The sequence below is a fragment of the Microcaecilia unicolor genome, chromosome 9, assembly GCF_901765095.1.
Source record: "Microcaecilia unicolor chromosome 9, aMicUni1.1, whole genome shotgun sequence".
In the NCBI taxonomy this organism is placed as follows: domain Eukaryota; kingdom Metazoa; phylum Chordata; class Amphibia; order Gymnophiona; family Siphonopidae; genus Microcaecilia; species Microcaecilia unicolor.
This window is the reverse complement of record NC_044039.1, coordinates 60,308,329-60,321,315: the sequence shown is the minus strand read 5'-3', so window position 1 is coordinate 60,321,315 and position 12,987 is coordinate 60,308,329. Positions and strand designations below refer to the sequence as shown.

At 46.8% G+C, this 12,987-nt stretch overlaps 1 protein-coding gene across 1 annotated transcript in view; it reads right to left on the bottom strand.

Annotated features, from left to right (window-relative positions):
* Positions 1–10,457, bottom strand: part of TMTC1 (transmembrane O-mannosyltransferase targeting cadherins 1) — a 1,359,696-nt gene extending 1,349,239 nt beyond the window's left edge. The window contains 1 exon segment of the mRNA XM_030213674.1: positions 10,009–10,457. Coding sequence (XP_030069534.1) covers positions 10,009–10,304 — 296 coding nt within the window. The 5' untranslated portion in view covers positions 10,305–10,457.
* Positions 10,458–12,987: the final 2,530 nt, after the last annotated feature.

Sequence of the window (12,987 nt, the reverse complement as noted above, 5' to 3'; positions counted from 1 at the left end):
TCCATCAAGCCCAGTGTCCTGTCTCCGACAGCGGCCAATCCAGGCTTCAAGAACCCGGCAACCCCCCCCCCCAAAAAAAAAAAAAAATGTAATAATGTTCAATGGACTTTTCCTTCAGGAATCTGTCTAAACCCCCCATAAACTCCGTAAGGCTAGCTGCTGCCACCACATTCTCTGGCAACGAGTTCCAGAGTCCAACTACACGCTGAGTAAAGTCTAGCTTCATCTTGTGTCCCCTGGTTCTATTATTGTTTGAAAGTGTAAACAAACGCTTCACATCTGTCCGCTCTACCCCGCTCATTATCTTGTAGACTTCTATCATATCACCCCTCAGCCGCCTTTTCTCCAAGCTGAAGAGCCCTAACCATCTCAGCCTTTCCTCATAGGGAAGTGTTCCATCCCTTTTATCATTTTCGTCGCCCTTCTCTGCACCTTCTCCAAGTCCTTTATATCTTCCTATAGAAGTCTTCCATAGTTGTATCAATTTGGAAGCCATTGCTGCACTTGTGACTTAGCCGCTTCACTAGTTTAGAAAATATGAACCTTTCGCTCCTTAATGGCGCAAAGTCGGGCAGGGAACTGTAGAGTGAACCTTAATTGTTTCTCCACCAGTGTTTTACATATCTCCGAATAACTTTTACGAAGTTGCGCCACTGAAGCTTTATAATCCTGGAACAATTAAGACACTACTTGGCCACCTTGCAGTGGACTGATTTGACAGAGGATGTAACTGATGTGCTCACAGAAATGTTCTCCCTAGGTGCTCAGCAGTCGGTGCCGCTGAGGTTCTCAGAAGGTAAAAGTAGCGACTAAAAGACGATTCACCACTGGAGACGTGAGTCCAACAGTCTTTATTATATAAATGATAACGACCCGACACAGGCCGTGTTTCGACGCTAAAAAAGCGTCTGCATCAGGGGTCAATAAATACACCAAGTAGTGAGTGCAAAACGAGAAGTCCTACTTGTATGTGTGCTAGCAATTCACTGATCACGTAGCACTAATCAGAAAATGCTGGACACAAACTATCAGAGCAAAAGTCTTAAGAATGGTGACGACGGCAAAGTAACACGGCCTGTGTCGGGTCGTTATCATTGATATAATAAAGACTGTTGGACTCGCGTCTCCAGTGGTGAATCGTCTTTTAGTCTCTACTTTTGCCTTCTGTGATTCGTAATCATAGAGAACTTCTCCTGTTCTATATTTTGGATGCCGCTGAGGTTCTACCACCGGCAGCTGAAGGATACGACTGAGGAGCTGGACTATGTGCGCTTGGCCCTTGACTGGACGGAAGATTTGGGATGCGAAGTGACGGTTGACATGTGTCAAGCGTTCATAAAAAAGTTACATTCAACAAGGATGTCAGTCCCACAGAGAGAGAGGCTATACAAGTTTTTCTAACGTTTATATATATCCCCCAGAAGGGCATCCCAGATATTTGAATCATATGATGGAACCTGTCCAAAGTGTGGAGGTGACCTTGCCTCACTGGGGCACATGTTCTGGTTGTGCCCACGGGTTCGGCACTTCTGGGAAAAAATTTTATGGACAGTGGATCGACTGTGGAGTTGCACTTTAGTTTATGATCCTTTAATGCTTTTTTACAAGTACAGCTTCACAGCGGTTCCACCTCAGGGATTCAGGTTTATGCAGACAGCCATATATTTTGGACTTACTACTATTTTGGGAGTGTGGTTGTCTGATCAGGACCCATCGTTGACCCAATGGAGATCTTATTTGATTCATCAAATGAGATTGGTGTGGTATACGATCGTTGGAAGATGCACCAGGGGTCCAGTTCTGGGAAAAATGGGAACCTCTATGGTTAACCTTGCCCTCAGAAGGAAGAAATTTTATTTTGAATTTTTGATGCGATTGAAAGGGGAGGGGTTGGGGATAAAGTGGGTAGGTCTACTCTGGGGTGGGTGAGGGGTTTTAGAGCGGATCCCTGCACTGCAGGAACATTTTGAGTATGCTGTTCAGATTCGCTTTAGTATATTGGCATAGCTTGTATATTTTGGCTGGTTTATTGGGTTTATTTTAACTGGTTCAAGGGGTTCCTAACCCAGCGTTCATATCAAGTCACATCAAATTCAGCCACATCTGCCGCATGGACACCTGAATGTGGAGTTCCACAAGGATCACCCCTCTCACCAACCATTTTCAACCTAATGATGATTCCCTTGGCAAAACTTCTATCAAACCATAACCTCAACCCATATATATACGCCGATGATGTAACAATATACATCCCTTTCAAACAAGACATCAAAGAAATCTTCAATGAAATCAACCAAAGTCTACACATCATAAACACCTGGGCAGATGCATTTCGTTTGAAACTAAATGCAGAAAAAACCCAATGCCTGATACTTACCTCCCAATACAACAAGAATGAATTTACCGCTATAAACACACCAAAACTAAACCTTCCAATCTCAGAAACGTTAAAAATCCTTGGAGTCACTATCGACCGCCACCTAACACTCGAAACTCATGCAAACAACACAACCAAAAAGATGTTCTACTGCATGTGGAAACTGAAAAGAATAAGACCATTCTTCCCAGATCCGTCTTTTGCAGCCTAGTGCAATCCCTCGTACTCAGCCATCTGGATTACTGCAACTCACTATACGCAGGCTGCAAAGAGCAAATACTGAGGAAACTTCAAACAGCCCAGAATACAGCAGCCAGACTCATCTTCGGAAAACCAAAATATGAAAGTGCAAAACCCTTACGAGAGAAACTACACTGGCTCCCACTCAAGGAACGCATTACTTTTAAAGTATGCACATTAGTCCACAAAATCATTCACGGCGAAGCCCCAGCCTACATGTCCGAGTTAATAGACTTACAACCCAGAAACGCTAAAAGATCATCCCGAACTTTCCTCAACCTCCACTTCCCTAACTGCAAGGGCTTGAAATACAAAGCGCTGCACGCGTTAACCTTTTCTTACATGAGCACGCAGTTCTGGAACACACTGCCGCGCAACCTGAAAACGATCTACGAACAAACCACCTTCCACAAATTATTGAAGACATCTTTTTGATAAAATTTACGGAAAAAAGAACCAAAACACATAAAGTCCACACTCACTGTTCAGTAATGCATCAATACATCCACTTCTGAATTCTCATCCCCCGAAATCTCACCACACTCATACCTTTACTCACAGAAGAATGTATACCATATGTTTCTTGTTATTATATATTGCCCTTTAGTTTCCCATTGTTTCCTTCCAATGTTTCACTGTTCTTTTCCATTGCTATATTCCTTAACGACATTTGATTTTGTCTCGTATAACTCTTCACAATGTAATCCATAACCGAATTGTAACAAATTGTATTTCCATCATTCATAATGTATTGTAAGCCACATTGAGCCCGCAAAAAGGTGGGAAAATGTGGGATACAAATGCAATAAAATAAAATAAAACAAAAAAATATATATTTATAGATTACAACCAAATATTTACACAGAGATCAGAATGGTACAATATATAAAATGGGATGGAAGGGAGGCCGGGAGGGGGGGGGGGGTTCGGGGGTTGAGTTAATGTTTGAAACTTGATGATATTTGTTATAATGCAACTTGTTACTGTATTGTTTCTAATTTTCTCATCAATAAAAATAAATTTAAACATAATCCTGGAACAATAATACTTTAGTATTCTGGAACCGCAAATCTTGCATTGACTTATATTTCCGTAAAATTTGTTCTTTATGCACAAAATTCAGAATCCGTGCCACCACCACGCGGGGCCTAGCTGCACCTTCCACGAGTCTTCCTACGCGATGTGCGCGTTCTATCTGAAAAGGCCCCATTGAGGACTCAGTCAACAGTGAATCCGTGAACCATTTTTCTAACAACTGCTTTAGGACCCTTTCTTTCGCCGCCAGCAGCCCCACCACTCTTATATTGTTGCGGCAGGACCTGTTTTCCAAATCATCCAATTTGTTAGGGCAGCCTGCCACTTCTTTCCCGAATCTCGCAAGTTCTTCCGAGACTCCTTGCGCTTTTAGAAGTCATTTCCACCCCAGATTTCAAAACATATTTGTCCATAAGTAATGGGGCACTTCGTCCTTCACCAGAAAAGGAGAAGAAATTCCAAAGATCATAGCACAAAGGTACTCGAAATGAGAGGGGGTCGGAGAGCTCAAAGAGAACACAGCCTCCTAGCTAAGCTGCACGACGTGACCCCAAGACATAATTTTACCTTCCTTAGCGCAGGCAGCAGATGAACCCATCAACTGGTGGGATGTACCAAAGCAGTCTCTAGATAGGGAGGGACACTGTTGCTGCCCTAGCCAAGACCACCGCTCCAAAAGAAGCATTGGATCTGGCTGCCACATCTACTATATAATGCTTGGAAAAGGAGTGTACGGAGGCCCAAGTAGCCGCCCAACAAATTTCTTGCAAGGAGAAGACTGAAGACTCCGCCCACGAAATTGACTTTGCTCTAGCAGAATGTGCACGTAATGGTTCCAGCGCGTTCCGACCAGCCAACAAGTACGCTGTGGAAATAGCTTCTTTAAGCCATCTTGCAATAGTCAGTTTTGAAGCCGCATGACCACGACAAGAACCTGTGAGAAGCACAAATGATCAAAAGTCATTAGACATCAACAAATAGTAGAGGACGCGACGCACATCAAAAGGATGAAGTTTCCGAAAGGTCACGGGAAAGTTCTCCTCCCGAAAGAAAAAGAGGCTGATTGAGATGAAAAGCCGAGATGACCTTCGGCAAAAAGGCACAGTTCGCATGTCCCCCCGCTTCTGAGAACTGCAAAAAGGGATCCCGACACAAAAGGGCTTGAATCTCGGAGATTCTACACGCCGAAGCTATAGCCACCAAAAATACAGTCTTCAGGGTGAGGTCTTTATCAGAAGCCTCATGTAACAGTTCAAAAGGAGGGCCTTGTTCTGTCCCCTGACAGCCTGGCACTAGTTATAATGTGACCCTAAAATGTGTTAATGCCTTCACTGCTATTCTTACTCCTAAAGATCTTGACTGCTGCAGTCTTCACTGCTAAAATATGTGTGTGAGCAATGCATTGTGTGTAATGTAGTTCACAGACAACGCAACCCCACTTGCTTGTCTGTATAAGATCTGTTACTACTGGTTGTGATGCTGCTTAGATCATTCCTCTGTCTCAGCCAAGCTTGGCTTCTTTGTTTACGTGCCAGCACTTCCTGGCCATTCTTACTATCTCTGTCCTGAGAGGTCAGCCAGGTATGACCTTTTCCTCCAATCAGGGGCTGCCCCCTAGAGCCGCCCTTGCCACTCAAGGGCAGGCTTTGTCCTTATTGGCCTTTCTACTCCTTCTTCTTTGAGTCTGTATGAGCTTCTGGCTCCGCCCCCCCCCCCCCCCTGTCCATGAGGAGGACAGTATCCATTTTGCTCCAGGACAAAGCAATGATCCTGTTGTAGCTCTGGAAAAGCACTAGTCTTTTCACCCTGAAAATACCCTCCTAGAAGAGGGTACTGCACTCCCAAACACCTAACTCCGAGCTGCTTCTATCTGTGGAACTACTTTTCTTATCTCTGCAATGAGCTGATCCCACTTAAACTTCTACCTTCTCTCCACTGATACAGCTCATGAAACTACAGGGTTCCTTTGTGCTTATGAACATCTAACTGTGAGTAATCATCTAAGTTATTCAATAAAGGAACTTCAGAAAAGAACAAGAGATTTAGGTGTGTTGATGTGCTAGGGGTTTATACTTCAAGATATTGAGACTTATAGCTAAATACCTCTTAAGAAACAGCTATACAAGTCTCGAGAGGCTTGACAGGCCTTGCAATGTCCTAAGAACTAGATTAAGATTACAAGACGACAGGGTTGTCAGCTAGATAAGCTAAGCCTGATTCCAAATGAGCAGAGACAGACTCCAAACACAGACCCTTGTCTGGGTCATGCTCCTGATGAAGCCAACTAAGACACGCCCTTGCTGAATACGATCTACAAATTGACGCCTGAAGACCCTCAAGGCGACAGTCATGCATGCCCATGAGCACTACCCCACCTTCCACCGGAAGGGTCGTCTCTTTGGTGACTGCAGTTACCAAGGCATCCACAGTAGGGAGAACATACCCGTCCGCTTGATCCACTACTAACGGATAAAGGCGAGACATTGCCTTGGAAACTTTAAAGGTCCCCTCAGAGTCGGACCACTAAGCTGAGATCAGCTCTTGAATAGCCTCATGAACTGGGAATGCCTTAGAAGGCTTCTGTGTACTCGTCATTTTAAAATTGACCGAGGAAGAAGACTGAGGTTCTGGATCTGTAATATCCAAAGCTGCCAAGACATTAGAGATGAGAGGTAAGCTCATCCTTATGGAAAACTTGAACAGCAGTAGGGTCATCAGGCTCTTCCTGCTTCAATTCACCCCTCTCAAATCATCTGTTCTAGACGGGCGGAGAGAGTCCCCTGACAAAGCAGCAAGGGAAGGTAAAGGGGACCCGGGCCCCAAAGATGCCCCCTCAGAAAAGGAAGCTGTTTTTCTCCTCTTAGGAAGAAAAGAATCAGGAGCAGAGGAGAGAATCTGCTCAAAACTTGACAAAGAGGTGTTAACAGGCGGCAAAGGACCCTGGAAAGAAGGCTGAGAGGAAGTCTTCTTTAAAAGATAAGCCTGGTGTAATAAAAGTACAAATTCTGGGGAGAATGGATCCCCAGAGCCTCCAGGCACATAAAGGGTCTCCCCAGTCAACCGCGCTGAAGAGGAAGAAAAGCGCTCCGAATTAGACAGGATCTACGCTGCCGCGGGCAATGGCTCCAAAACCGCCAACAGCTGACTGGCGGGAGCAGCATCGGGGGAAGCAGACAAAATGGCACGTGGTCCGGCACCATCAGCGCGGGAAACAGAGGGCTTCGCGACAGGTACAGCTTCAGCCAGCAAAGGTTTAGAGCAGCCTGCTAAGCCAAGACCCGCTGTAGATCTCTTTTTACTGCAGCGGGAGCAGAGTTTAACTGCCTCAGCTGTCATACCGACGCGTTCCTCGAGGGAACGGAAATAAAGGAGCTCACTCACCCAGCGCACCAAAACAGGACAGCGAACCTCCCAGACCAAAATCGCTGACAGAATAGCTGAAAAAGCACCAGTGAGTCTGTGCTCCTGCTTCCTCTAGCTAAATGCGGCTACAAAAAAAAAAAATTAACAGCCAAGGCTCACAAGCTCTGAAGCTGTTTCTCTCTTTTTTTTTTTTTTTTAATGGTGAGGAAGGATACAGCAATCGGGCCAGGCAGGGAGGCAAAAGGGGACACGGGGTGAGGCAGGGACCCCAAAGAAGTATGCCCTCAAGGATGGCACAAGAGCCAGTCACCCCCCACTCTCAACTGGCAAGCCAAATAGCCCAGGAGTCCCAAAATCCACCACCTGCTGGAGATAAGAGATATACTAGCTTACAGAAAAGCTGGTCGTCCAATACCACTCACTTATTTGTTACATTTGTACCCCACATTTTCCCACCTATTTGCAGGCTCAATGTGGCTTACATGATACCAGAGAGGTGTTAATAGACTCCAGAGTAAAGCAAATACAGATAATGGTTAAGTTGGAGTAGGAAGGGTAGGGACCACATGAAGGAACATGTGGTGGGGCCGTATAGAGGATAGCAAGAACAAATGAGATTGTTTGGTGATCAATACTAACTGTGGTGGTGTAGTGTCGCTGATTTCAGGCATTTAAGTTGGGTCGGGGGGGGGGGGGTAAGCCTTTTGTAACAGGTGGGTTTTTAGATTTAAGTTAGTGATCTCTATCGCCACCTGCTGGTAGATGGATACAACCCACCAGTTGATGGATTCATCTGCTGTCTGCGCTAAGGAATTAAATTTGCTGACAACACAAAGTTATTCAAAGTTGTTAAATCGAGGGAGGATTGTGAAAAATTTCAAGAGGACCTTACAAGACTGGGTGTCTAAATGACAGATGACGTTTAATGTGAGCAAGTGCAAAGTGATGTATGTGGGAAAGAGGAACTCAAATTATAGCTATGTCATGCAAGGTTCCACGTTAGGAGTCACCGACCAAGAACGGGATCTAGGTGTTGTCATTGATGATACGTTGAAACCTTCTGCTCAATGTGCTGCGGCGGCTAAGAAAGCAAACAGAATGTTAGGTATTATTAGGAAAGGAATGGAAAACAAAAATGAGAACGTTATAAAGCCTTTGTATTGCTCCATGGTGCGACCGCACCTCGAATATTGTGTTCAATTCTGGTCACTGCATCTCAAAAAAGATATAGTGGAATTAGAAAAGGTGCAGAGAAGGATGACGAAAACTATAAAGGGGATATGACGACTTCCCTATAAGGAAAGGCTAAAGCGGCTGGGGCTCTTCAGCTTGGAGAAATGACGGCTGAGGGGAGGTATGATAGAGATATAAAATAATGAGTGGAGTGGAACAGGTAGACGTGAATCGTTTGTTCACTCTTTCCAAAAATACTAGGACTAGTGGGCATGCAATGAAGCTACAAAGTAGTAAATTTAAAACGAATCGGAGAAAATCTTTCTTCATTCAACGTGTAATTAAAGTCTGGAATTCATTGCCAGAAAATGTGGTAAAGGCAGTTAGCTTAACAGAGTTCTAAAAAGGTTTGGATGGCTTCCTAAAGGAAAAATCCATTATTAAATTGGGGAAAATCCACTATTTCTGGGATAAGCAGCATAAAATGTTTTGTATTTTGGGGGGGATCTTGCCAGGTATTTGTGACCTGGAATGGCCACTGTAGGAGCCAGGACGCTGGGCTTGATGGACCTTTGGTCTGTCCCAGTATGGCAATACTTATGTACCCTCCCCTCCCATCCATGTCCAGCTATTTCTCCTCCCTCCCCTGCCCTCCCATCGATTCGCCTCTACCCTTCCCTCCATGGCCAGCGGTTCTCCTTTGCCCCCTCCCCTCCATGTCCAGCGGTTCTCCTTTGCCCCCTATCCTCCACTCCTATCCATGTTCAGTGACTCACCCCAGCCCCCACCTGCCCACCCTCTTCTCCCCCAACATCCCCCTTTTTGTTCCTGCTGCCCTGCGTGGTTTAAATCTGTCGGTAAACTTTGAAATGAGCCATCCGTACAAATATTGTTTTTGACAGGTGCACAGGTACTCAGGGCCGGTGGAACACGGTAAGCGAGGTAAACATGGCAGGGGGCGCCGACCTCTGGAGGGTACCACAAGCCATGCTTACCGCCATTCACCTCAGCTCCCGGACAGCCCTCGTTTCGTTCCTGCGCCGCTCTAGGGGGTTTAAATCTTTTATTTTACCTCAGTCACAGGCCCCGTCAATGAAAGCACTGCCCGTCTCTAGCCTTCCCTTCATTCCGTGTCCCGCCTTCTTCTGACGTAATTTCCTCTTTCCGCGAGGGCAGAACACAGAGGGAACAAAGGGAAAGCTAGAGACGGGAAGTGCTTTCACTGACGGGGCCGCTGTGACTGAGGTAAAATAAAAGATTTAACCCCCCCCCCCCCCCCCCCCCCAGGGTGGCGCAGGAAGTTGGAACAAAACGAGGGCTGTCGGGGAGCTGAGGTGAGCGGTGGTAAGCATGGCTTGTGGCGCCCTCCAGAGATCGGCGCCCCCTGCCATGCTTACCAGGTTCCATCGGCCCTGAGTACCTGTGCACCTGTCAAAAACAATACTTGCACGGATAGCTCGTTTCAAAGTTTACCGAAAGAACAAATCCCAAACCCCATCTCCAGCTATTGCAGCTACTTACTAGACTATTATCCCTGCCCTGTCAAGATGTTTGCGTAAAGTTGTCAAGCATTTTCGGTGGGAATGCAGAGCCCAGGGTGAAATCATATGTAGCCTATGCCAAGGGAAATGTCGGCAGAATCCAAGCTCTGCGCGCATCGCTTGAAGCCGTAGCTACTATTCCTCCTTTTACTCGATCCAGTAAGGCCAACCAAATAACTACGCAGCTGGAAACAAGTATCGAGTTTTGCCCAGAGTCCTGAAAAGCTACACACCCGCTTGAAAATACAGAGCCGATGTTAGCAGCTGGTCAGCACTTACTTGAAAGTGAGGATGCAGAGAGGACGGTAAGATTTGTGGCTGGTGTTCTCTGCCATCCCCTTGCCCCAGAAATCATTGGAGAAAATATTACGAAGTGGAGCGGTCGACCGCAGATCTGGATTGTTCAGTATAGCCCACACATCGTCATGCACGAACTCCCCGCGCAGCGAGTTGCGATAGCAAAGCGCACACACAAATGCGAGCGTTGCTACGTAGCTCCCAAACCGAAAACCAAGCAAGAAAAAGGCGGAGGAAGAGCGAGACGCGACTCTGTCCCTGACCGAGATTCTCATCATGTTTTGACATCCTTCGCGGAGGCACCGAAAATGAAAAAATGAAGCGGCAGCGACTGCATGATACTGAAGCAACCGCCCGACTGACAGGCTCACCGCACCGTACAGGTCACACTCCGGCGCAAGCCTACGCTCCTCCTCCACGCGCAAGAGCCCGACGTTTTCCCCTTCTACGCCTCTGCACAGCTGCAAATTGAGTCGACTGCGCCTTTGACAACGCCAGCGCATGCGTTGTTCCGTGAGGGGTGGAATTCTCTGGGACTGTCTCTTGTGGAGTGTGCGCGGTAAGGAGATTATTAAACCTCCTAGGTGTGTTTGATTCCCGTCTTCCCGCAAGTACATGAGCAGCGTACAGCCTTTGTCACAATACATTGTGATGATATAATCATAGGCGGTTGGTGGCCCAACTGTTTGGGGAGGCTAAAGGGGGCGGGGTTAGGGGTGGGGCCATGGGTGGAGCTTAAATCTGATAACACAAAGAAAAAAAAAATAAATAAAAGTCACAATACCTTTTATTAAATTTAGATATTAGCTATGTATCATATGTCAAAGAATAAAGTGGTTGCTCAAAGCATATACTAACCACAATCACTCAACTGCAAAACACTATGCACAACTTTGTGCAAATACACACTCAGAACCTTACTGTACCATAAATATTACACTGGGCAGAACCTAATACACCAATATACCACCCATACGGAAAATGCAGACCGTCAACAATATGAAACAAGGGATCATAATATCACAATTCTCATGTAGAGCCACAAAACACACTAATTCATGTTTAATGTGGGATAAAATGCCATAAATAAGTAAAAAATATAAACTTTTAATGTTGAGCACCTGATTCTCAAAGTGGACATATTCCAAACACTATAATGAAAATAAAATGATCTTTTCTACCTTTGTTGTCTGGTGACTGTTTTTCTGATCATGCTGGCCAGGTATCCGATTCTGCTGCTATCTGTCCTCTTAACTCCGTTTCCAGGGCTTCCTTTCCATTTATTTCTTTACTTTCCACCTTTCTTCTTCATTTCTTGCCTTACATCCGTAAGTAAAAGCTGGGTCCTCTGCAGATTGACTGTCCAGTGGATCCAGCTTCTGCCTATTTTCTCCATCAATGTGCAGGTTTTCTTCCTTTTCCCTCATCTTATCTCCTTCCTCTCTCTTCCCTCCCCTCCATCCATGCCCAGCATTTTTTCTCTCTAACTTCCCCCTCCATCCATGTGCATCTCCTTCCTCTGTCTTCCCTCCTCTCCATGCATGTCCAGAATTTCTCCCCTTCATTCATGTGCATCTCCTTCCTGTCTTCCCTTCCCTCCATCCATGTCCAGCAACCCTCCTCTCTCCCCTGTCCTCCATCCATCCACCCATGTCCAGCAACCCTCCTCTCCCCTCTAGCCACCCACCCATGTCCAGCAAATCTTCTCTCCCCTGACCTGCCCTCCACCCATGTCCAGCAACCCTCCTCTGTCCCCTGCCATCCCCTCTATCCACCCATTCCAGCAACCCTCCTCTCTCCCCTGCCCTCCCCTCCATCCATGTCCAGCAACCCTGTTCTCTCCCCTGCCCTCCATCCACCCATGTCCAGCAACCCTGCTCTCCCCTCTAGCCACCCACCCATGTCCAGCAACCCTCCTCTCTCCCCTGCCATCCCCTCTATCCACCCACCCATGTCCAGCAACCCTCCTCTCTCCCCTGCCATTCCCTCTATCCACCCACCCATTCCAGCAACCCTCCTCTCCCCTGCCCTCCATGCACATCCAGCAATTCCCTTCTGTCCCCTGCCCTCTCCATCCATACCCAGCCCGATTCTCCTCGCCCCTGCCTCCATCCATCTGGGCCTGCAACGCCCTGGGTCTCCCCTTTCCCTCCCCTTGCTTACTATCTGCCCCGCGCCATCTTTAATTTACCTCCGCTCCATCCCCTGCGTCGACTCGGCCGCATCACTTCAAAACCCGCCCTGCTGCCCGTCTCTATTCTCCCCTCACTCCCTTCGCGACGTGATTCGTGCCGCAGACAGAGTCCCGCCTTCTGACATCATTTCCTCGAGGGCGGGACTCTGTCTACAGAACGAATCACGTCGCGAAGGGAGCGAGGGGAGAATAGAGACGGGCAGCAGGGCGTGCTTTGAAATGATGCGGCCAACGCTGGGGACGGAGCGGAGGTAAATTAAAGATGGCGCGGGGCAGATAGTAATTAATGGAAAGGGAGGGAAGGGGACATTCATGGCGCCACTCGCCCGGCTGGGGAGGCTTAGCCTCCCCAAGCCTCTTATACCGGGCGCCTATGATGATATGTCATAAATATTCATTATGATTATTTTTTTTAAAAAGAACAACAAACAAACACACACACCAGAGTAAAATGTTGAATACAAAGCCAGCATATCAAAACAATTAAGGTTTTTTGTTGTTTTTTTACGGAACTGAGCCAGCACCATGGGAAATTTGTCTCATTATGCCTCACATTCACATGAATTAACAAGAGGAAGGGCCACCGAGGGGGGTAGGGGGCAAAATTCCACAATGATGGAGTATCTCTATCCTGCTCCTGACAGGACCCGAGTGATCGTGTCCTGACAGGAGCAGGAGAGAGAAAACCCCGGGGGAATACCCAAGCTTCCTTCATCATTGCTCTTCTGCCCTTTTGCTGAGTGGATGCCTTTCCTTTCAGGTGCGCA